At 45.0% G+C, this 25271-nt stretch overlaps 4 protein-coding genes across 4 annotated transcripts; 2 read left to right on the top strand and 2 right to left on the bottom strand.

Moving 5' to 3' along the window:
- Positions 1 to 2748: 2748 nt before the first annotated feature.
- LOC139412108 (uncharacterized) lies at positions 2749 to 5039 on the top strand. Its single transcript, XM_071158902.1, has 2 exons — positions 2749 to 2971; positions 3382 to 5039. The coding sequence occupies exons 1-2, from the start codon at positions 2757 to 2759 to the stop codon at positions 4187 to 4189; spliced, it is 1023 nt and encodes a 340-aa protein (XP_071015003.1). The 5' UTR covers positions 2749 to 2756; the 3' UTR covers positions 4190 to 5039.
- A 40-nt stretch (positions 5040 to 5079) lies between these two features.
- Positions 5080 to 17377, top strand: LOC139412107 (uncharacterized). The gene is made up of 3 exons (XM_071158901.1): positions 5080 to 6396; positions 6579 to 6660; positions 17314 to 17377. The coding sequence occupies exons 1-3, from the start codon at positions 5188 to 5190 to the stop codon at positions 17364 to 17366; spliced, it is 1344 nt and encodes a 447-aa protein (XP_071015002.1). The 5' UTR covers positions 5080 to 5187; the 3' UTR covers positions 17367 to 17377.
- Positions 17378 to 18943: 1566 nt separating this feature from the next.
- On the bottom strand, positions 18944 to 20344 carry LOC139412387 (uncharacterized). Its single transcript, XM_071159197.1, has 3 exons — positions 19623 to 20344; positions 19309 to 19430; positions 18944 to 19007 (listed from the first exon to the last, which is right to left on the bottom strand). Exons 1-3 carry the CDS (start codon positions 20277 to 20279, stop codon positions 18944 to 18946), a joined length of 843 nt encoding a protein of 280 aa, XP_071015298.1. The 5' UTR covers positions 20280 to 20344.
- A 191-nt stretch (positions 20345 to 20535) lies between these two features.
- On the bottom strand, positions 20536 to 23966 carry LOC139412386 (uncharacterized). The gene is made up of 7 exons (XM_071159196.1): positions 23708 to 23966; positions 22713 to 22814; positions 22526 to 22583; positions 22171 to 22318; positions 22042 to 22078; positions 21517 to 21797; positions 20536 to 21274 (listed from the first exon to the last, which is right to left on the bottom strand). Exons 1-7 carry the CDS (start codon positions 23720 to 23722, stop codon positions 20536 to 20538), a joined length of 1380 nt encoding a protein of 459 aa, XP_071015297.1. The 5' UTR covers positions 23723 to 23966.
- Positions 23967 to 25271: the final 1305 nt, after the last annotated feature.

Genomic DNA, 25271 nt, shown 5'->3' with positions numbered 1-25271 from the left:
TAATTAACGGGCTACACATAATGGCTGACGACAGCCAGGTAAGGTTCATTTTAGCCTACGTTTAATGAGCTTTACAGTTGTCCTAATTCCATCTTGTTCTAATGGCAAGTCTGCCTTAAGTGCAGAAACTATGGTTGATATTAGAAAATAAGTATGATTGGAAGTTTAGGCAAGTAATTCCAATTGGGGAATTGTTGTGGGATGTTAGCATACCATATTGCGCGTGTAGCATTCATGCCATGGATGATTGTGCAGGCCGGCAGATTGCTACAGGATCCTAGTATCATGTATGTTATAGGGATCAGATCTGGCTGACTTTTTCACCTGAACTGCTCATTGGCTGTCCATAATGAGCCCAGCGAGCAGGATGTGTAGCGGGGCTCTGCAATAATTAGCTCCCAGAGCAATTAGAAATAACTATTCTTGTTTTAAAAGCGTCATTACAACTAGCAACATGACGGTCAGCCACCTCTAAGCAGGACTCAGTAGAAACGCTATGTGTTGGATTTGTCCATGTCTCGCTAAATTAACCTAGCTACCATAACAGCCGTGGAGAATTTATACTACAGTTTTAAGGGATCTCTCTGAAGGTTTTAGATGATATTATATGTAATTATAGTGTCGTTATACATAGGCTAGCAGGAAAATCCGCATGAGATATCCATAGAACTGAGCCCTGCTCCATTTCAGCACCATGCCGCGGTCTCAGGTGCTGCCCAGAGGGGAGATGGGACGGTCCCCTGATGCCAAGAAACGTGTCAGCTCTATGCAGCGGACAGCTCCACAGTGCTGAAATAGTTCAAGCCCCCTTGAACGTATGATTTGAAATTATTCTGCAAGTGGTTATAATTTATTGCACGTCCTAGTTTTGCAGCTTTGCAACCTCAGAATTATAGCTAATGGATTGCAGTTACGTTTGGCAGTTACGGCAGTTATGGCAGTTACGTCGAGTTACGTTTTTGTGCATGGTGATGAATGACGATGCATGATAAACCATAAATTAAACGCAAAAACGTGCACTTAGACATATTTTCGTTTGGCAGAACTTTGACAAGCTTTGATTTGTTTTCTAATGACATTGACAATTCATATAGACATTAGACTTAGGCCTAATTGTGACATCATGTGTGTATGACATCTTTGAAGAATGCTCTGCCTTCAGCCAATCAGAATCGAGTATTCAACAATGCTTTGGCATAATTCAAGGACGTTCATATTCACTTCAGTTGTCTGCTGATGGTTCACTGACGTTTTTTCAAAGGAGGTATTAGTATTTCCTCTAAACAGCCTACAACAATAAGCTACTCATCATGTCAGATGACAGCAAGGTATGGTTCATTTAGCCTATTTTGAGTTTAGAGGAGAAATTACTAACAATATAGTAGGTCACTAACACAGCAATAGGTCTCACTGGTTTGATCCATGGACTGAAATCTGACCACTATTGCCATTTTGTTTGAAATAGGAGCGAATAAGTTTTTTCATAAAGTCACAACCTAGGACTGATATTGACCTCTTATTTATCCACCAGAGCGTGAAATGGGAGGATCCCCCGGATGACCAAAATAAGGTTGTGGAGAATATGAAGGATGAAACAGAGACACATGCGACCAGCAAAGACAGGACAGGAGGCAAGGTAAGAAATATGCTGTCCTTTACACATGCTCTGCCTACTTAGGGACAGATCTAGGATTAGTTTACTATCACTAAATCCTAGCCTTAAAGCATTAGGAGGAGACGCTACACTGACCTTAGATCTGCTATGAGACCTATAATCTGTTGTCATGTAGGCTAAACGTAAGTCCAGTGGCTGTGCCAAGAAGACTTCCATGGAGGAGGACAGGAGCATTGGTGCAGGTCCGAGATTACTTCATGTTGGGTGCAGGTTGTGTTCAAATTCATCAGCACTAATCTGAGAAGTTAGTATCTATATAGGTGAAAGCAATATAGTGGAGGCCCGCAGAGAGATGTGCTTTTACCTGTCCAGTGCAATCAAATCACTAAAGGTGAAGGAAATTAGGGATCAAGTTCAGATTCAACTTTAGATTTCTCTATGCGGTTTCCCAGAGTCTTCTCAGACACCCGGGTGTGGTTTCCGGGAAAGGGGATCTATCATTGAGCAGCTGGAGAAGGAGGCTCAGAGGACTCTAATGCCTTCTCTCAAGATTGGGACATGCTGTGCCCCAATCCTCCTCTCCTTCCTGAGGAGTCTAACTGATGAGCAAGTCCCATGTCTTTTTCCAACCTCACATACATACAACCAACAACTCTGAATTTATAATCATAGTGCACCTTCTAACCACAAATGGGATTTCAAACACTACACCTAACCCTAACATTGCTGTAACCACACCTCTAACTCTTCCTGTAAATCAAGAACAAAATGTCTCATGTACTTGCTAATAGCTTAAATAAATACATGTTTATTTTCCCTGACATGGCTATCTAGTGACTCCACTAACTCAACACCAGTGTGCAGGCAAAATATGTTTCCTTTCTTTTCTTTTCTCTAGCCAATGGAGAGTGATTCAGCAGGGCATGAAAAATAATGTAAGTCTCTCCACATAAGGTTCTGGTCAAAAGTTGTGCTCTATATAGGGAATGGTGTCATGGAATTGCTTGATTGACAAAAACATTACTCTGTTTGTTGGCCATAGCTCACATTCGAGCAGCTCTCCATGCTGTGTCTGAAGATTGTTAAAGTCGTGACCCAGACAGCCCTCCTCCGCATTCTCCTACCAGCGCTAGCTCGTATCATGGGGGTGAACCTGAGGAGTGGGGCAACCTCCCCAGAATCCCAGTGCTCTCTGACAGGGTCTGAGGATTCCTTAGGCGGTCTGGATGAGAGAGAGAAAAGGCTGCTGATCAGTGAGATGAACTACTGGACTAAGGAGAGGAGGAGGAATGGCAGTGCAGGATGCTGCCAAAAATCCACTCGCAGAACCTCATCACCATGCTGTTCGCCTAAGAGGTATGTTCACAGCAATATTTCAACATAATAATTGCAAGACCTGATCCATACTTATCATAAATTATTAACTTGGAATTCACACCTTGTAGTTTTAAGTTCTGGTCAGAAATGTTGCCACTGGGGGGGTGGGTCCAGGTGAAAGTCATTTTTAACTGGATAAGCCATGAAGTCATCTATGAATAAATAGATCAGGTACATGCCTTTCAGAAATAATCATATTCTGATGTCGTACAAACATAAAAATCAGGCAAAAAATCGTGTCAGTTGGCTTTAGGCTTCTAGAACTACGGTGGTATGAGAAGTAATCCATCATTGCTCTAATTTGGTTTTCAGGCTCACTAATGACCCAGATTAGATACAGTTGGTTACATTTGCATGGCTTAAGTGGTGATTGTGTGTTTATCTTCAAGGTCCCAGACCTCATTGCAGAGCTTGCCTGCAACTAGAGAGGCTCCCCTCATGGAGGAGCCTCTGAAGGCTCTTTTTGGGGTAACGGAAGAGAGCCTTCTGATATCCCTGGTTGAGGGTCACTCCAACCACACCTCCTCCAGCAGCTCCTCCGAGTTGAGCTGTGCTATCGTGGGGGAGGTGGTACACCAGCTTAACTCTGGCCTCTCAGTGGCCATTCAGGCCAGCCCGGGGAGTTGCCCCCCTATGGACAGTCAGGACATAGCAGCAGGCAAGGAGGTCATTCGGGTAGCCTCGGTTCAGATCCTGGCCGAGCTACAGAGCCAAACATCTGAGCCAGAGTGGGTAGGGTTTATCGAGCCCCTCATGGACCCTGTGACCGATGATGTGCTGGAGGTCATTGTCGGCACAATGGACAAAATGGCACAGGACTTCAACATCCTATTGGATCTGGCCAAGAAGATGACAATCTTGGGGTCTAAATTTCTGACCAATCTTCAATGTGACCTAGATGTTGAGTGTCCATCTGGGAAGGAAGGGACCACTCACTTTCTCAAAGAGACTGGATCCTCTACCAGTGTGGTGGCCAGAAAGATTCAGACCCTCTCTAGCCCCGACTTTCAGTCTAAAGCCCTGAAGGCGGTGAGCACCATCCTTACAAGGAAAGTCAGCAGCTCTTCTGGCATGGCTCCTTCCTCTAGGCCTTCTAGTGCTGCTCCTAGCCTTACTGAAGCCCCGCTGAATACCAGCTGCACAGCCCTGACATCTGTAACCTCCACTGCCACAGTGATTGTTAAGGCATTTGTGTGAGGCATGGAGACGATAGCATCATTTAAAGAGACATGTGAAGCAGTTGATTGGCCAGTTCCTGTAAATGACCACAAAACAGGGTCTTCACAGAAGATAACCTTCTCTCTAGCCGGCACACTCTATGGCCGTATACGAGCAAAGCTGAGGGACCTTTTAACTCTAGCCGCTCGAGAAGAAGGTGTGGCTAAGGATGCTTCTCTTCGGGAGTCTTCAGACACCCTGGAAAAGGCAACTGTTTCAACTGTTGAGGTCCAGTTACCCAGCACCGAACACAGTAGAGTTCCCAGAGAGAGCCAACCAATACCAGCTCTCTGTCTCTCCAATCTGGATACCAGTACTCAAGAAGTTCTTAGCAGTGTTTTTTCCATCTACAAGTCAGAGTTATCAAAAGTAGAGAGTAAATCCTTAGCCGTTGTCAGTTCATCTGATGAGTCTCTAGAGGCTTGTTGGTTTGTTGATGGTGTCCTATCAAAGCTTGATGACTATACTATTTCCCAGTCACCCTCACCCAATGAAGACTTGAGCGTGAGTACTCAATATTCTCAACTGAGCTCAGAAGAGAGTGTCAGAATCACAGAGTCCTCAACTAGTCTGATTCAGAGCATTAAGAAGCTCTCTAGCAATGACTTTCAGACTCAGGCAGAAGAGGCAGTGAGTAAAGTGCTGATGAGATCCAGTCATTCCTTTATCACACAGATCAGCCATACTGGTCTTCAGAAAAGTCTGCAGGCTGGCTTATCATCTAGCTCACCATCAGAGATCCATGTCCTTTCAGAATCCATGTCCTCCATGTCCTCTGAGAATACAGCCTCTGGATTAGTGGAAACCTTTGTCAAAGGAATTGTGACTATTTTCCAGAAAAATGAGTCCACTGACACTGTGCTACTGGAAAGAAGTGGGAGAGTTTCACAGTGCTCCCACGGGGGCTCCCAACTGGATGATACTGAATTGAGTGTTAAAATATCAGAGGAGAAGCTTTGGTCAACATCTGCGTCAGTATGAAGAACACACTTAAGGATTTCTTCACAGGGCTGAAGCCATCCGGATCCGAAAGGACAGAAATGGCTTCTTCCAAAGAGACCCTTGGGGAAATCCTGGTTGCTATCCAGAGTGAAATCTCAAACTTCGGGCGAATGAAGGATTCCAAGGAGCTCCTTCAGATCAATGATATGGTAGGAACTATGCTGAAGGAGATTGAGAAAAGTGAGGATGACAGTGAACAAGTCTGCCAAGACATCCCTCAAACCTGTTCATCTTTATCCACTTCTTTAAATGGTCGTAGTTCCTTGTCCAGCTCTTCAAAGGGTCCTAGGTCAGAGTGTGAGTTAGAGATCAACCTCCCTGGCACTCCCATCCCTGACGAAGTGCCTTTTGATCTGACCTGCCCCATCGTCAGGAGCTCCTGCATCGACACCAGGGACTCTAAAATGCCAGAGATTTCTACAAGTGACCTAAAGACAAAGATGATGGCACACACAGATGAACCCCTGCATCGTAACAGTCCAATGACTGACAGCAGCCGACCACCGAGTGCTAAAGTCTCTTTTCGATCCTCCACTCCGTCTTTCACCAGCAAGGGAACCTCTTTGGTACCAAAGGGAGAGGGGATTGACATTGAAGAGAAGGAGGTGTGTATCCCCAGCAGCTCTGGCCATCTGAGGGAGCTCTTAATCATCCCGGACATCAGCAGTGCCACTGCATTCCCACTGCAGTACTTGATGGACTCCAGCAAAGATGATGGCATCTGTTTTGTCACCATACTGGTGATAAGGTTGCTATCGGAGATCAGACCCTCAGCCCTAGATGGACCCTCCCAACAGGCAGCAGATCTGACAGAAACATCTCAGCAACTCATCAAACAAGTCCTGTCTGAGTTCTGTGCTGCATCCAGATTATCCAGGACACAGGCATATTCCCAGAACCTGAACATCCAAAGGGTGTTCAGAGGTGTACATAAAAACCTCATGGAGGAGTTTGGCTCTTATAACACCCTGCAAGCAGCTATGTCCTCCCAGGACCCTGCATTTGACAGAGTCCTGGTAAAGTCCTTGACCCAGCAGCTGGTACAGGGATGCAAGGAGGCGTCAAGACCAGCTTCTGCTGCAACAAACCCATCAGACCAGGCTGAGATGGAGAGGGGGGCTGAGCAGAAAGCAAGAAGGAGCTTCCTTTGCTTTTCAATGACCAAACTCAGGATCAACTTCAAGGTATAGCAGGGAGTTAGCATTTGTTTTTTGTTCCAGTTAGGTGCTGATGTTATTGATGTGGCTATGATAAGACATATACATGAAATACATAGTTTTTATTCACCACTAAATTGTTGCCTTAGATTCAGAAGTGTTCCATTTATTTATTCTCTGTACCATTTTCTTAACCTTTCTTCAGTTAGCGTTCCAAGAGAGGAAACAAAAAGGACTGCCATTCAGTCCAAGACCAGACTGAGATTCCCTCTACTGATGGACATTGCATAGGTAAGGATGTTTTAGAGCTCTGCTATAGCTTGTAGTTTTGTTTAGGTGTGTGTTAGAAACATAGGAATGCCTACCAAACTCATAGCACTGTTATTTTTCAACGTTACTATACTGCATCTCTCTCATGATATGATTGTGTCAAGACAGAGATCTGGTGAAGGGTACCAAAACGTTTCTGCAATATTGAAGGTCCCCAAGGACACAGTGGCCTCCATCATTCTTAAACGGAAGAAGTTTGGAACCACCAAGACTCTTCCTAGAGCTGGCCGCCAGGCCAAACTGAGCAATCGGGAGAAGGTCAGTGCAGTGGAGCAGCAGTGCAGTGGAGTAGCTTCAACATCCATAGGCCCAGGGATTTCACATCACATTCCATGATGCAATGCAGAATACGACTTCACACAGAACAATCACCAAACCCATAAGATAACACTTAGCACAGGCAAACATCATGTATCACATGAAGAGGCATGTGTGTTCTCCAGACGTGATACCTTGTCATGGACCTGCTGTTTTGATCTTCGCTCTCCCTCTCCCCCACCTCTCTCTCTCTCTCTCTCTCTCTCTCTCTCTCTCTCTCTCTCTCTCTCTCTCTCTCTCTCTCTCTCTCTCTCTCTCTCTCTCTCTCTCTCTCTCTCTCTCTCTCTCTCTCTCTCTCTCTCTCTCTCTCTCTCTCTCTCTCTCTCTCTCTCTCTCTCTCTCTCTCTCTCTCTCTCTCTCTCTCTCTCTCTATATATATATATATATATATATATCCATTTCTCTTGTGTTTCTAGCTCCAGTTGGAGAGGTTGGAGAGGTTTCTCCCTCCATATCTCAGCCTGTCAAAAAACGATCCTTGATTGTCAGGGTCTTTTCAGCAATGATGAAGCCATTCAGGCGCTTCACCAAGAAGAACCTGTAACCTGTTACGCTGCATGAATAACTACTTTTGTAACAGCAAGACTTTTGACAAGAGGAATTTCTGCATGCCTAACCTTTCAAAGTCTATTTGATCAAATAAATGCCAATGATTTTACAAGAATTTCAAGTGTTTTGGAAGATTGATAATACTGAAGCAGATTTTCTCAGAGAAATGCACTAGTTCCCCCTTGGTTACACATTTATTGTTCAGCTTTTGAGTTGGCAGGACATAGGGCGTCAGGTAGCCTTGTGGTTAGAGCATTGGGCCAGTAACTGAAAGGTTGCTAGCGTCAGATCCCTGAGCTGGCCATGTAAAAATATGTTGTTCTGCTCCTGAACAAGGTAGTTAACCCACTGTTCCTAAGCTGTCATTGTAAATAAGAATTTGTTCTAAACTGATTTGTCTAGGAAAATAAATAAAATAACCACAGCTTGACTCTAATACAATAGTTGCTGCATAGACTGTCAGATAACCAGATGTTCTCTATTAATTGAGTTAGATTGGTAAGAGCTTATTAGCAGCAAGGGGAAAACACATAGAGGAGAATTAGCTATCTGCAGCTAGATCAACCCTCTGAGATGCTTTCTATATTTTTTAAATCTTTTTTTTTATTTCACCTTTATTTAACCAGGTAGGCAAGTTGAGAACAAGTTCTCATTTACAATTGCGACCTGGCCAAGATAAAGCAAAGCAGTTCGACACATACAACGACACAGAGTTACACATGGAGTAAAACAAACATACAGTCAATAATACAGTATAAACAAGTCTATATACGATGTGAGCAAATAAGGTGAGATAAGGGAGGTAAAGGCAAAAAAAGGCCACGGTGGCAAATACAATATAGCAAGTAAAACACTGGAATGGTAGATTTGCAGTGGAAGAATGTGCAAAGTAGAAGTAAAAAATAATGGGGTGCAAAGGAGCTAAATAAATAAATACAATAAAATAAATACAGTAGGGAAAGAGGTAGTTGATTGGGCTAAATTATAGGTGGGCTATGTACAGGTGCAGTAATCTGTGAGCTGCTCTGACAGTTGGTGCTTAAAGCTAGTGAGGAAGATAAGTGTTTCCAGTTTCAGAGATTTTTGTAGTTCGTTCCAGTCATTGGCAGCAGAGAACTGGAAGGAGAGGTGGCCAAAGAAAGAATTGGTTTTGGGGGTGACCAGAGAGATATACCTGCTGGAGCGCGTGCTACAGGTGGGTGATGCTATGGTGACCAGCGAGCTGAGATAAGGGGGGACTTTACCTAGCAGGGTCTTGTAGATGACATGGAGCCAGTGGGTTTGGCGACGAGTATGAAGCGAGGGCCAGCCAATGAGAGCGTACAGGTCGCAATGATGGGTAGTATATGGGGCTTTGGTGACAAAACGGATTGCACTGTGATAGACTGCATCCAATTTGTTGAGTAGGGTATTGGAGGCTATTTTGTAAATGACATCGCCAAAGTCGAGGATTGGTAGGATGGTCAGTTTTACAAGGGTATGTTTGGCAGCATGAGTGAAGGATGCTTTGTTGCGAAATAGGAAGCCAATTCTAGATTTAACTTTGGATTGGAGATGTTTGATGTGGGTCTGGAAGGAGAGTTTACAGTCTAACCAGACACCTAGGTATTTGTAGTTGTCCACGTATTCTAAGTCAGAGCCGTCCAGAGTAGTGATGTTGGACAGGCGGGCAGGTGCAGGCAGCGATCGGTTGAAGAGCATGCATTTAGTTTTACTTGTATTTAAGAGCAATTGGAGGCCACGGAAGGAGAGTTGTATGGCATTGAAGCTTGCCTGGAGGGTTGTTAACACAGTGTCCAAAGAAGGGCCAGAGACTCACCAGCAGCAAGAGCGACATCATTGATGTATACAGAGAAGAGAGTCAGTCCAAGAATTGAATCCTGTGGCACCCCCATAGAGACTGCCAGAGGTCCGGACAGCAGACCCTCCGATTTGACACACTGAACTCTATCAGAGAAGTAGTTGGTGAACCAGGCGAGGCAATCATTTGAGAAACCAAGGCTGTCAAGTCTGCCGATGAGGATGTGGTGATTGACAGAGTCGAAAGCCTTGGCCAGATCAATGAATACGGCTGCACAGTAATGTTTCTTATCGATGGCGGTTAAGATATCGTTTAGGACCATGAGCGTGGCTGAGGTGCACCCATGACCAGCTCTGAAACCAGATTGCATAGCAGAGAAGGTATGGTGAGATTCTATTGTTTTCATACTGTTTTTATTTATTTACTTTTCTGCTCTTTTGCTCACCAGTATCTTTACCTGCACATGACCAGCTGATCATTTATCACTCCCGTGTTAATCTACTAAATTGTAATTATTCGCCTACCTCCTCATGCCTTTTGCACACAATGTAAATAGACTATTTTTTTCCTACTGTATTATTGACTTGTTTATTGTTTACTCCATGTGTAACTCTGTGTTGTTGTCTGTTCACACTGCTATGCTTTATCTTGGCCAGGTCGCAGTTGTAAATGAGAATTTAATCTCAACTAGCCTAACTGGTTAAATAAAGGTGAAATAAAATCAAAATACAAATCAGGCACTTTTTTTCAGAAAACCGATGGCAGCGTCTATCATTGCTCTTCTACCATCTATCCCATGTCTGCACCTCCCTCTTCCATCAAAAAAAAATTACCTGGTATCAACAAAAAATTACCTGGTTAAAGTTAGTTAGGCTAGGGGTTAGGGTTAGGGTTAAGGTTAGAGTTAAGTTTAGGAGTTAGGTTAAAGGGTTAAGGTTAGAGTTAGTGGAAGGGTTAGCTATAAGGGTTAGGGGAAGGGTTAGCTAACATGCTAAGTAGTTACAAAGTAGCTAAAAAGTGGTAAGTAGTTGAAAGTTTGCTAATTAGCTAAAGTTGTCTGTGATGAGATTCAAAATCATAACCTTTGGATTGTTATACTGTATGCCCACCCCTCCACCCTGACCAACCACCCTACTTTCGTTTTTGCCTTAAATAACCATTTGTCTTATATAACCATACCAAACATAACATATTATACTAATTTGAGTGTCCCGGATTTACATTTACTATGTAATGTCTAGTCTATGAGATCAGGCTGATCACAGGCATGAACAGAGTAACAGGTCATTGTAGTTATGAGTGTGAGTGTTAGAGAGGGATTTGAGGATTTCACTGTGGGTCAATGCAGAGCTAAGCATGAAGGATTTTTGTGGCATGACATAAAACCAGAAACCACAGCACAGAGGAAACCTCTGAGGGTCATAATGGCTGGTCCCATTAAACCTGGGGGAGGAGGAGTTTGAGCAGACCTCAGAGGACAGGAGCTGTCATGGTGTTAAGGACAGTAGATGAATCACCGCACTTTTTTGCTCTTGTTCCCTGTGAGTGTGTGTGTGTGTGTGTGTGTGTGTGTGTGTGTGTGTGTGTCTTGACAGAGGTAGAACGTGATGAAATACAGAATTGTGCGTTCGTTTGTTGTAGCTTTTTATTATTGTAATAGATCATTTTCATCCCTAGCTTTTTAAGAATGAGGCCATGACCAAAATTTCTCAAACAAGAAACATGGTTGACTGTTACCCTTCAGTCAATTTCTCATTCTCTTGTAAAATAGCAAAGATGCAAGCGCTCTGATCTAGAAGCCAGTGAAAGCGAGAGGTTTTACAGCTAGTTTGTTCAGCTCAGGAAAGCCCCACGGCAGCACTTTGGAGTGTAGCATTGTGTTTTGATATCCTCATCTCCTTTGACAGTGTCTCCCGCATTCCGACGGAGCAGATAAAGCAGTACTGGGTAGAGCTGGTGGGGCTTTCAGAGTCAGTTTCATCTTTCTGCTCAGGCACAGGGCAGGCATCATATGAAGTGTTTATCTCAGGAGTGCCTGATTTACCTCTGAACGGTGTCAAATGTGAGAGAAAGTGGGATCCGGGTGCTCTTTTACCGTTGTATGGATGTCTCTCTTTGCCGAAGAAAAGCCTTGCCATTGAGAACCTTATTCCAGTCAGAGAGATATTATCAATATTTGTGTTGACACATACCCTACTGCTTCAGTCAGGATAGCATCACGGCTGGGGATTTGTTGTCATCTGTCTGAGACGGAGATACTGGTTGAGCAGAATACATTTAGAGGTACATTGGGAAAGAAAATCCTGCATGTATGAAAAAGCCCACCCTGTGGGTGTCACAACGTCTGCGGAAGTCGAAGCCTCTCCTTGTTCGGGCGGTGCTCGGCGGTCGACGTCACCGGTATTCTAGCCATCATTGATCAATTTTTCATTTTCCATTGGTTTTATCTTGTCTTACTACACACCTGGTTTCAATCCCATTCATTACCTGTTGTGTATTTAACCGTATGTTTTCCCTCATGTCTTTGTCAGAGATTGTTTTATGTTCAGTATTCGTGTTTTGTATTTGGTTTGCGACGGGTCCTCGTACCCACTTTGTTTCATTGTATTTCATGGTTTTGGAGTTGTGTTTTAAGTTAAAGTTATTAAACTACTCCATTCCACCAAGTTTTAATTATCCTGTGCCTGACTTCCCTGCCACCTATACACACGACTGTGATAGAATCTCTGACCAAAATGAAGTCAGCAGGAGAAGGTACCCCAGCCGTGGAGGTGGAGGAGAGCGTCATGGAACATGCGGCGATAATTTCCAAACTGAGCGCAGCCATGGATCGCGTTGTCCAGAATATGGACCGCTGGGAGACACAGGGAGTTTTTCCAGCGCCTCTACCAGGACAACCGGGGGTCTACCCTGAACACCCCTTTTCCCACCTGAACCTAGCAGGAACCATCTATCCATACCACAGGGATACGACGGAGATGCTGCCGGATGCCAGGGTTTCCTCCTCAAACTAAGCATGTACCTGGCCACGGTCCACCCAGCTCCATCGGACCGTGAGAAGAGTTTCGCCGTCGTCTCGTGCCTCACCGGGAAAGCCCTGGAGTGGGCCAGCGCTGTGTGTGGAGGTGGAGATGCGGCGTTGGACGATTTTGAGGAGTTCACCCGCTGTTTCCGGACAGTATTCGACAACCCACCCGAGGGCAGAGCGGCGGGTGAGCGCCTCTACCATCTGAGGCAGGAGATGAGGAGCGCACAGAAGTTTGCGCTGGAGTTTAGGACCCTGGTTGCCGGCGCTGGATGGAGCAACAGGGCCCTGATCGACCATTACCTCTGTAGTGAGGACCTCCGTCGGGAGCTGGTCTGCAGAGACACCACCCTCACCTTCGACCAGCTGGTGGACCTGTCCATCCGGCTGGACAACCTGCTGGCTACTCGCGGACGTCCTGATTGGCGTCTGGTTGTTCCATCTCCGATACCCATGGAGCTGGGAGGTGCAGAGTGCAGGGAGACCGGAGGGGGTTCCCTCTCGTGCACCATATGTGGCCGCAGAGGTCACACTGCCGGACTGTGCCGGGTTGGTTCCTCTGGGAATCGAGGTAGCAGGCAGGGCAATCTGGCGTCACCCCAGGTGAGTAGGCACCATTCTCATCCAGAGCCCTCTGTTGCACATATGTTTGTCTCTGTTACTTTTTCTGAATTTTCCCTGCGTTCCCAGCATAAGGTGCTAGTAGATTCAGGCGCGGCTGGGAATTTCCTTAATAAAGGATTAGCTCATAGTTTTTCATTGTTCCTGTGCATATGCCTTTCCCCGTTCATGCCTTAGATAGTCGACCATTAGGGTCAGGGTTTATCAGGGAGGCAACCGCTCCTTTGAGTATGGTAACGCAGGGGGGCCACAGGGAAAAGATGAGTCTTTTTCTTATTGATTCTCCTGCGTATTCCGTGGTGCTGGGCCTACCCTGGTTAGCTTGTCATAACCCCACTGTTTCTTGGCCACAGAGGGCTCTCACGGGGTGGTCAAGAGAGTGCTCAGGTAGGTGTTTAGGGGTTTCCGTTAGTGCTACTACGGTGGAAAGTCCAGACCAGGTCTCCACCATGTGCATTCCCCCAGAATATGCCGATTTGGCTCTCGCCTTCTGTAAAAAGAAGGCGACTCAATTACCACCCCATCGACGGGGGGATTGTGCTATAGATCTCCTGGTAGACGCTGCACTTCCCAGGAGTCACGTGTATCCCCTGTCGCAAGCGGAGACGGTGGCTATGGAGACATATGTCTCCGAATCCCTGCGTCAGGGGTACATTCAGCCCTCCATTTCACCTGTCTCCTCGAGTTTCTTTTTTTGTGAAGAAGAAGGATGGAGGTTTGTGCCCGTGCATTGATTATCGAGGTCTCAATAAAATCATGGTGAGGTATAGTTACCCCCTACCTCTTATTGCTATGGCCATTGAGTCAATGCACAGGGCTCGCTTCTTCAATAAACTGGATCTCAGGAGTGCGTACAATCTGGTGCGTATTCGAAAGGGAGACGAGCGTAAGACGGCATTTAGTACCACCTTAGGGCATTATGAGTACCTCGCCATGCCATATGGGTTTTAGCCCTGTGCCTTCTTTTCGAAGAACCTCAGCCTGGCGGAGCGAAACTATGATGTGCGGGACCGGGAGCTGTTGGCTGTCGTCAAGGCCTTGAAGGCGTGGAGACATTGGCATGAGGGGGCTAAACACCCTTTTCTCATCTGGACTGACCATCGCAAACATCTGGGAGGCGAGGAGACTGAATCCTCGTCAGGCAAGGTGGGCCATGTTTTTCACCCATTTTGTGTTTACCCTCTCTTACAGACCAGGCTCCCAGAACGTTAAGGCAGACGCACTGTCCCGGCTGTATGACACAGAGGAGCGGTCCATGGATCCCACTCCCATACTTCCAGCCTCTTGTTTGGTGGTGCCAAACAATGAACATGCACATGTAGAATGGTGTTAAGACACTAACAGCTTACAGATGGTAGGCAATTCAGGTCACAGTTATGAAAACTTAGGACACTAAAGAGGCCTTTCTACTGACTCTGAAAATCACCAAAATAAAGATGCCCAGGGTCCCTGCTCATCTGCTTGAACATGCCTTAGGCATGCTGCAAGGAGGCATGAGGACTGCAGATGTGGCCAGGGCAATAAATTGCACTGTTCGTAGTGTGAGACGCCTAAGACAGCGATACAGGGAGACAGGACGGACAGCTGATGGTCCTCACAGTGGCAGACCACGTGTAACAACACCTGCACAGACCACGTGTAACAACACCCACATCGGTACATGCGACAGGCACAGGATGGCAACAACAACTGCCCGAGTTACACCAGGAAAGCACAATCCCTCCATCAGTGCTCAGACTGAATAGACTGAATAATAGGCTGAGAGAGGCTGGACTGGGGGCTTGTAGGCCTGTTGTAAGGCAGGTCCTCACCAGACATCACCGGCAACAACGTCGCCTATGGGCACAAACCCACCGTTGCTGGACCAGACAGGACTGGCAAAAAGTGTTCTTCACTGACGAGTCGCGGTTTTGTCTCACCAGGGGTGATGGTCGGATTTGCGTTTATCGTCGAAAGAATGAGCGTTACAGAGGCCTGTAACTCTGGAGCGGGATCGATTTGAGTTGGAGGTTCCGTCATGGGCTGAGGCGGTGTGTCACAGCATCATCGGACTGAGCTTGTTGTCATTGCAGGCAATTTCAATGCTGTGCGCTACAGGGAAGACATCCTCCTCCCTCATGTGGTACCCTTCCTGCAGGCTCATCCTGACATGACCCTGCAGCATGACAATGCCACCACGCACAGAACGAGCAGTATGGCTGATTTCCTACAAGACAGGAATGTCAGTGTTCTGCCATGGCCAGCAAAGAGCCCGGATCTCAATCCCATTGAGCATGTCTAGTACCTGTTGGATCGGATGGAGAGGACAGGGCCATTCCCCCCTAGAAATGTCTGGGATCTTGCAGGTGCCTTGGTGGAAGAGTGGGGTAACATCTCACAGGAATAACTGGCAAGTCTGGTGCAGTCCACGAGGAGGAGATGCACTGCAGTACTTAATGCTGCTGGTGGCCACACCAGATACTGACTGTTACTTTTGATTTTGCCCTTCCCCTTTCATTCAGGGACACATTATTACATTTCTGTTCGTCACATATATGTGGAACTTATTCAGTTTGTCTCAGTTTTTGAATCTTATGTTCGTACAAATATTTAAACGTGTTACGTTTGCTGAAAATAATTGCAGTTGACAGTGAGAGGACATACACACACACACACACATACACACATGCATGCATACATACATACATACATACATAAAGTATGGTGAAAAATAAGTATTTGGTCACCTACAAACAAGCAAGATTTCTGGCTCTCACAGACCTGTAACTTCTTCTTTAAGAGGCTCCTCTGTCCTCCACTCGTTACCTGTATTAATGTTTGTATTAGTCCACAACCTCAAACAGTCACACTCAAAACTCCACTATGGCCATGACCAAAGAGCTGTCAAAGGACACCAGAAACAAAATTGTAGACCTGCACCAGGCTGGGAAGAGTGAATCTGCAATAGGTAAGCAGCTTGGTTTGAAGAAATCAACTGTGGGAGCAAATATTAGGAAATGGAAGGCATACAAAACCACTGATATTCTCTCTCGATCTGGGGCTCCACGCAAGATCTCACCCCGTGGGGTCAAAATGATCACAAGAACGGTGAGCAAAAATTCCAGAACCTCACGGGGGGACCTAGTGAATGACCTGCAGAGAGCTGGGACCAAAGTAACAAAGCCTACCATCAGTAACACACTACGCCGCCAGGGACTCAAATCCTGCAGTGTCCCCCTGCTTAAGCCAGTACATGTCCAGGCCCATCTGAAGTTTGCTAGAGAGCATTTGGATGATCCAGAAGAAGATTGGGAGAATGTCATATGGTCAGATGAAACCAAAATATAACTTTTTGGTAAAAACTCAACTCGTCGTGTTTGGAGGACAACGAATGCTGAGTTGCATCCAAAGAACACCATACCTACTGTGAAGCATGGGGGTGGAAACAGCATGCTTTGGGGCTGTTTTTCTGCAAAGGGACCAGGACGACTGCTCCGTGTAAAGGAAAGAATGAATGGGGCCATGTATCGTGAGATTTTGAGTGAAAACCTCCTTCCATCAGCAAGGGCATTGAAGATGAAACGTGGCTGGGTCTTTCAGTATGACAATGATCCCAAACACACCGCCCGGCCAACGAAGGAGTGGCTTCGTAAGAAGCATTTCAAGGTCCTGGAGTGGCCTAGCCAGTCTCCAGATCTCAACCCCATAGAAAATCTTTGGTGGGAGTTGAAAGTCCGTGTTGCCCAGCAACAGCCCCAAAACATCACTGCTCTAGAGGAGGTCTGCATGGAGGAATGGGCCAAAATACCAGCAACAGTGTGTGAAAACCTTGTGAAGACTTACAGAAAACGTTTGACCTCTGTCATTGCCAACAAAGGGTATATAACAAAGTATTGAGATAAACTTTTGTTATTGACCAAATTCTTATTTTCCACCATCCATCCATCCATCCATCCATACATACATACAATGTATCTATGTGGGGCTGCAGGTAGCCTCGTGGTTAGAGCATTGGGCCAGTAACCGAGAGGTTGCCAGATCAAATCCCCGAGCTGACAAGGTAAAAATCTGTCGTTCTGCCCTTGAACAAGGCAATTAACCCACTGTTCCTATGGCCGTCGTTGTAAATAAGAATTTGTTCTTAACTGACATGCCTAAAGTTAAAATTTAAAAAAACAATCATACACTCTTAACAATACTGCTACAGAAGTGACATCCAGGGACGGTGCCAACAGATTACAACCACGAGTGATCAATTTACACTTTATAACATGTTGTCTTCTGTCTGATTTAATGTGACCCTCTTCCTGTCTCGTAAAAGATCCAGCCCCTGACGGTTGCCCTGACCCAGACTACATCCCCAGGTCCAGATGATTCCAGCAGGCACAGCCCAGGTGGTTCAGCAGAAGCTCCTCCAGCAGCAGGTGGTGACTGCAGCTGCCTCGCTTCAGATACAGACCCCCCCTCCTCACAGCCCGGCCCAACAGGCCCCAGTTTCCGCTGCAGCAGAGTCCCCAGTACAGCAGCAGCCAGCCAAGGGCCAGGCTCGCGGAGGGGCTATGAGGGGCAAGACCCAGTCCAAGCCTAGCGGGGGCAGCAGCTAGGTGCCCACAGGACTAGTTAGAGCTCCCCTTTCAGCTAGGCTAAGCAGGACATCTCATCAGTGTAAATGCACTCAGTGACTGAGGAGCAGCATTATGAAGAGATCCAGCGTTATGAAGGAGTGGTGGAGTCCAGTTTGAGGTGGCTGTGTTGAATCTAACCTGGTTTAAGGAACTGCTCCATGTAAAGGAATGACCTGTCTTTTAAGAGTGTCATCATCTATCTTCAACACAGTACTGTAACTGTCGGCTGTTTCCTTCGCAACTGTTTCAGAAGGTCTCCCCTGGAGGAAACCTGGACCAACATCCAGGGTTTAAGATCAGAAAAGCAGAAAAACAATATTCATGGCTTTTTTTAAATTGATGAATATATTAATGTTACTCCATAGATATCCTGTGGCTATGGTCTGGTGCATAGCTCATTTGGGGAATGTCCATTTGAATAATGTTTTGTGTATTCATACATTGTCCCTGTCCGCCTTGATGATATTATTCTCATGCTTACCGTTTATGATGTCTGTGATTTCATAGTTGGTAGATATAGAAAAAACCCTTCTTGTTAAAAAAAACCTATGTAGTGATAATCATATCTTTACGTTGTAAGTTTGAGCTATGTAGTCTGAAGAAAGCTTGTGATTGTGTCTCTGGCACCCGGATAAGCACGCAGCCTACGTTATCTCCCAAGGCAGGCAGTATTACCACTGCACTGGATAACCTAGCTATCTATAGTGCCAACCAGCTAATATTTTCATTACATAAAGTGCATTCGGAAAGTATTCAGACCCCTTGACCTTTTCCACATTGTTATGTATAATAAGGCTGTAACGTAACAATGTGGAAAAAGTCAAGTGGTCTGAATACTTTCCGGATGCACTGTAAGTTGACTTTTTATAACACATTTCCTGTGATATAACCGTTGGGAAATAATGGGTACTACTACCGTATAATAGGTTAAATCAAAAGATGGAATATGCTGCAATAGATAAAAGCATTTCTCAGTGTTTTAGTCATGAGGGAGAAAAGAAAGCTCTCAACAGCGCTGCCTGTTTTCCCCTGCTGGCTGCTGACAGTGGCAGATATATCAGAAGAGAAAACCTTTATTTGGGCCGGAGGGCAGAGATTCAGGCCTAAAGCCAATCAGAAGATCCTAGATCAGTGGATCAGAGGGCAGACACAGTGTCAGAAGAGTCAGACTGTGAAGAAGGGCTATACACACACCACTATAGTTAATGTTGCTATCACTGCTAACATTTAAAAGACCAGTATTGTAATCTGGTCTGTTAACGGGAGCACATAAGAAGACAAAGGCCAATTTAATGCAATGAATGACGTTTAATAAATTGTCTGAAGTTACTTGGTCTTTAAGGACTGTTTGAAGGGCTTGAACAGGCCTTTGGAGATGGCAGAAAACATCCTGACGAGAAGTGGACGTTTGTGAGGCGTCTCCTGTTGGGAGCTGGAGGGGAGATCCTTTGGCAGTGCAGACATGGCAGCATGTGGCACTATGCTGGGCACTACAGAAGAGAGAGAGAGAGTTGACATGCACTTTAATTTAGAAATGATGTAATGTATGTTACAACTCAACATAACTGACACTAATAAATGAGAACCAACAGCTTGAGTTTTGGAGAATATAATTACTTTTACATAAGAGATGACTACTGATTGCATATTTAACCTTTGTAAGGTTATTTTGAAATGGCATTTCTTTGTACACCAATATCTCAAACAGAGATGAGTCCTGTTGTGTGAACTTATGCATGCTATCTTCAGCAGTGGTCTGTACTTGTTCTGATTCAGAGCGGTGGGAATCCTTCTTGTTCCCCTTCTTGAATAGCTAAGTATTTAAAGAGAAAAACATGTTTTAAAAAATGTCACAGCTGACCAACCTCATGATGATAACAATCACACCTACCACACCAGCACAACAACATTTATGATTGGTTTTGGAATGAACGGATGGTTTTATATTTTTACACTGAATAGCATTGTTTACGCACAACTGTTCATTTAAATACTTTTGCTGTACCTTTAAGTTGCTTGTCAGCCTGACCAGCCTTTGTAGAAAAGATAGTTTCCCACTGCTAGCCCTCACATCCTCAGCCAGTGGAAGAGCCTTAGGCCCGGTGGTTTTGACTGATGTTCTTGAGGCTGCCCTCAATGCCTCATTACATCTGTGGAGAAGCGCTTCACTCAAAGACTTGACAAGAATCCTATCAAATGAAGAGTCCTGAGTCGACACGGCCTGTTGGAGGATTTTCTCCGAGCCAAACTCCTCCAACAGATTTTTATAGACGACTCTGTAGACTTTATGAATCCTCAAGTTCTCTGGATAGGCTTGTGTCTCAGAGCAGCCTGACCATGCACAGAAGACCTCCATAACTTTAGGGATCAGGTCTTGTGACTTGCGTGTGACGTCAACTGGGTAATCTTCTGCTGGGGTTTGGATTTCTGTTAGAATTCTCATTACTAACATGCTGATGAGGCCGGTGAAGTCATCATCACTGCCCAAGTTATCAGAGGATGGGGTTGGAAGTGTGACATCTTTGACCATGTCTGGGCTGGTTGACATATCGTCCCTGACAATGTTTTGAGCTACACCAGAATGACTGGTGGTCTCCACTTCCTCTCCATCAATGTTGGCCTTCAAGATTTGTGCTGCATTGGAGGTCTCGCTTGTTGCCATAATGGCGCCAGAAGGAGACAGCCGAGGGGAGGACTTGCCACTCAATAGATTGCCTACATCAGATATAGTGGTTTCAGATGTTTGGAGAGATTCTACTTTCTGCATCAGAATCCACAGAGTACATGACCTGGCTTACCATAACTTTGGTAAAGAGACTGACTGTGTCACTAAATACTGATGAAGAAGAAGAGCATGAAATTCTATCTTCAGACACTCTAACCAACACCTTGGCCCCCTGAGCCAAACTCATTGAAGTTTAATAGGGCACAAAACTAGGAAGCAGGAGGCACTTAACAGACTCCTCTACAAACAGCTGAACCAGCTCGTAAGTTGTGGGCTTCCCCACCTTGTAATTCCTCTTCGAAAGGATGGTATCAGATGCACTCTTTCCAGCCACCACTGTCAGTCCCAGAGGGGTCAAGTTGCTATCGGAAATTATGCGGTTGACTTGGTGACTGAGATCACGGGAGAGAGCACCAATCCTACCCTGAGATATGAGCTCCTCCAGTCTAGCTATTGCATCTGTTAGATCAGGGTGAGATGTAACCTGCCCTTCTGCCTCTGGATATACCTTCTTCATGATGATATCGGCTATGGCAAACATGCTTGTTCTGGCATCACACACCATTGTTTTTGGCTTAGTAGATTCGCTCATGTCAATGACTGAGCATCTTACAATGGGCTGAGCAGAATTCTCGGGTAACTCAGAAGGAATGGGAGTGCCAGGGAGTGCAAATTCCCACTCTGTCTTCTGTGATTTGGCAGTTGAGAATGACAACGAGGAGGAAGACCGCAGTGACTCTTGATAGACCAATTCCTCGCCACATTCGCTGCTTATCTTCTCAATGTTCTCCAGCATAGTTCCAACCACTTTATCTATTTGTGAAAGCTGTCCTGCAGCCACCATTTGGTCAGATTTTGACAGTTGCTCCTGGACACTGCTGATGATACTGTCCTCTGGCATTCCCAGGTGGACTTTCAGTGAGGTCTGGGAACTTTAAAATGAACAAGCAAAGCATGTTAATTGCTGTCTGAAGTTGGAAAATCAATATCTTACTGCTAACAAATCTAACAAGCATTATAATTGAATATTCTAAATGTAATTTATATGTGTGCATTAGATATTGCAAAACACACCTGTTAGAAAGCTGGAAAATATTGAAATTGATAAATTATTGTTCATCAGTTTGAGGGTTAGGATTAACTGCACACACACATTAAGGGGAACATACAGTACCTCTTGGAAGAGGGTGTGCTAGACCTTGGTCGGAGAGCCCTGCCGCCAGAGTTACACATCTCCTTTGCCAAATATTTAACTTCCTGGATGAGCTCCAGTCTTTTCTGCTCAAAGGCAGTGAAGGATCTTGCACTGCCGCCCCTCTTGAGTGAGTCAGCGTTGTCATAAAAGCCCGTCACCCCTAGAATGCGGGCCAGGGCCGGCAGCAGGATCTGCAGGGTGGTCTGTGCAATGAAGTTGACAATGGTCTTGCACAATTTTGCAAGCTGTTCCTTTGTCATCTGCATTGCACAAACAAAACAGAACACAGCAGGTTTGGCAATGAAACTCTGATGTAAAGTATTCTAGATTGAACAGAATGCATTTCACCAACATCGTTTTCCTTATCTGTGACTGAATTCAAAGTTGGATGAAGTATGACAGATTAATGAACGTAATAGCAGAATAGAACTATGGTTAATTCCTCTCTCTTGATTCAACACAACATTCCCAAATCAAAGGTCAAAGGCTGATGGAGAAACTTACAGGTTTTTTAAATCCTTTATAGATCACTTGCCATTGCCTAGAAAAGAAAAAAGAAATGTGTTTTACTTACTTTTTATTTCCTTCTGCACAAAATATGTGAGGCTAGAGCAAAACATGGTTCTAACATACTCATCAGTAAGATTGCGCATGAATGAGATGAGGATTGGGTAGCAGTCCTCCATCTCATCTTTGTTGCCTGGGCCGAATGCAGCCTTAAGAGCATTCTTCTCCAAGAGCTCAATAACAGATCCTCTGTCCGGGTGTTTATTCCTCAATCCTAAATATGTTATTACCATATAGGACAATTCAGGATAAGTCAGACGCTTTTCTCTTAATACAATACTTCGATAAAATTGCTACAATTAGGACTATTGAATAAAACTATCCATGCAACATTTCTTACTGACTACAGTTTCTAACATGACCTTTATCTATGATATGCAGGTTTAGAGAACCAACATACTACAGAGGGAAAATCTATGACCTGCATCCGTATCAGTGCCCTGCTCCCCTGACTTCTTGGCACTACTTTTCCTCTTCGCCTTGGATAGAATATAATAGAATAGATTCCAGATCACAAATAATAGACATGTTACATCAGGTCAATGCAGCTATTGTGACAATTGAGTGTTACTAGTCTAGTAGTTGCCCTGTCACTCCTGCCATTTTACCTTTCCTGTCTTCTTGGGCTCCTTCTTGAGCTGGGCCACTGGTTCTTCCTCAACAACCTCCCTCCCCTCCCTCGGGGGATCATCATCATCTCTCTGTACTACCTGAAGGACATAGGAATTTCATGTCAATGTCAGATTAGATTCTTGCAAAGGACATCATAGAGCTACAGCCATATCAGAGCTAAACTGGTGATTGACCTAATAGAGAGAATTAGACATTTGTTTTGCAATAGCCTATGTTATCTTAAATGACGTTTTCCTTAGTTACATTCCCAAACATTTTGTGTCATTTAACCTACCTTTTCTTCATCCATAATAGCATACAGTATTTTTTATATCTCGAAAGACTTGTCTTTGTCTGTGTTGTTTTCACTCATGTTGAGTTTACTGAGGACAATATTGCAGCCACTGACGAATTAAGAACTTCATACCACGTCATGGAATGTTAGACCTTTATGCACATTCCCATTCTCTCATTAATAGTGGGGGGGAAATATATAGATCAGATTACACACTTTCCCCATCAACCGTTTTCGATACAGCTAGGCCCACATTGAAATCTGTTCACTAAGCACTGCGACTCAGCAGGTCAAAACAGAAATAAACCTAGTCTAATTTCGTGTCGACCTCTTTTGGATGTATTTCGGTACCCCATTTAGTGAGCCAGTTGATTGATCTATTCCTTATAGTGCATTCCTTAAAAGTAGGCCTACATTAGGGAATAAGGTGCTATTTGGTAGCATATTCCTCTCTAGCCCATGCCTCCACCAATCCAATGATTTTAGATTTGTAGGAAGAAGCGAACGAGAGTGTACACTTCAGGAGAAGGAGATATTATTGGACTGTATCCCTAGGCTATAGCCAGGCCTAAACCAAGTAGCCTTGAGTACGATCCCAAAAGCTTGGATTGCCAAAGGCCTATCAGAGCTAAATTGGTGATAACAACTTTAAACTTACTGTAAAACATGTTCTACCTTCCCCTATATTTCACTTACCTTTTCTTGCACCATAGCTAATTGTATATCCCGAAAAGCATGTCATTGACTGTTTTGGCTTTGCTACTTTCATGTCGAGTTATGATAAAAGAGCATTTTTGCAGACGCAGACTTTTAGTTAGTCGGGGACGTCATGGACTGAAGGCAGTAGAGGTTAATTGGTTTTAAGAAATGTTTATATGTCGCCCTCTTGTGGAATTATTTAGGTACAACAACGTGTTGTGTAGGATCCAAATGATTGTTTTCTCCTCATCCCTGTGTTACGTCCTATTATCAGTCATAAACAGAGAGCAATACACTTTAATAGTAAAGAGGTAACACTCTGCTTCACCCAATGTGATACGGTATCGCTTTAAAAAAAAAAAAATTAGAACACATTCAAGTACCTCCAGAAGCTAACTAGCTAACTAGCTACAAGCTATTTAGTCATTGTTAGCCAATGCTAGCGGCTTTTACCTTCTGCACAGATACCAGCCCTGTTCTTAGCCTGGATAATACTCGCCAGTCTACTAGTATCGGACTGTCTCTCCACAACAACGCCGGATTCCTGCCGTAATCCCTGGACCACTACTTCTGATCTTCACAGCTAGATCACAGCTTGCAGCTAACTAGCTCACAGCTAGCTTGCACTCATCATGGCATCCAGTACCGAAGCTATCCCTGAGGCCCACCTCCCGGCCTACTCAGCTGTTCTCCCGAACCCCACTCATACACGGCTACTAGAGCCCAATACTCCACCTGATCCTTGCTGTAAACTCTGGACCTTGGCACCGGTTCATCGCTGCTACCGAATGGCTATAGTTGATCTATAGTGGATAACGCCACTGCCACGAAGGTAGCACCAGTTAGCCGTGAGCCAGGCGCATCTCCCTGCTAGCATTCTAAATTCTACAATACCTCTTTCGCCATCTGGATTGGATTCTCTGTCGACACGGCCCCCCGCCGCACCACCACGACTGGTCTGCCGACGAATACTCCATCCGCTGTGCCTTCAACCGGCCTCCGTAGGAGGGCTACTAACTTTAAACGCAGTGTAGCCCGCGTGCTAGCGTAATGGCGCCTTCCCTGTACCATCTACTGCTGCCTTCTGGACACTATTATCACTTGGCTACATAGCTGATGCCTGCTGGACTGTCGATTAATCACGGTACTCCATTCTGTTTATTTATTTTTTATCTGTCGGCCCCAGCCAGCCGCGATCTCAGGCTCTGTGTGTCATCGCCATTTTACCTGCTGTTGTTGTGTTAGCTGATTAGGTGTTGTTGTCTCACCTGTTGTTTTAGCTAGCTCTCCCAATCGACACCTGCGATTACTTTATGACTCGCTGTATGTCTCTCTCAAATGTCAATATGCCTTGTATACTGTTGTTCAGGTTAGTTATCATTGTTTTGGTTTACAATGGAGCCCCTAGTACCACTATTCATACCTCTGATACCTCCTTTGTACCACCTCCCACACATGCGGTGACCTCTATGAGGTTTCTGTGTTTTACACTATAGCCATTACCATATGTGTATTCCCAGCAGCTCTGGCCATCTGAGGGAGCTCTTAATCACCCCAGACA

Source organism: Oncorhynchus clarkii, chromosome 6 (genome assembly GCF_045791955.1).
Source record: "Oncorhynchus clarkii lewisi isolate Uvic-CL-2024 chromosome 6, UVic_Ocla_1.0, whole genome shotgun sequence".
NCBI classification, from domain to species: Eukaryota; Metazoa; Chordata; class Actinopteri; order Salmoniformes; family Salmonidae; genus Oncorhynchus; species Oncorhynchus clarkii.
The sequence above is the reverse complement of the archived record's forward strand: the minus strand, read 5'-3'. Positions and strand labels throughout refer to the sequence as shown.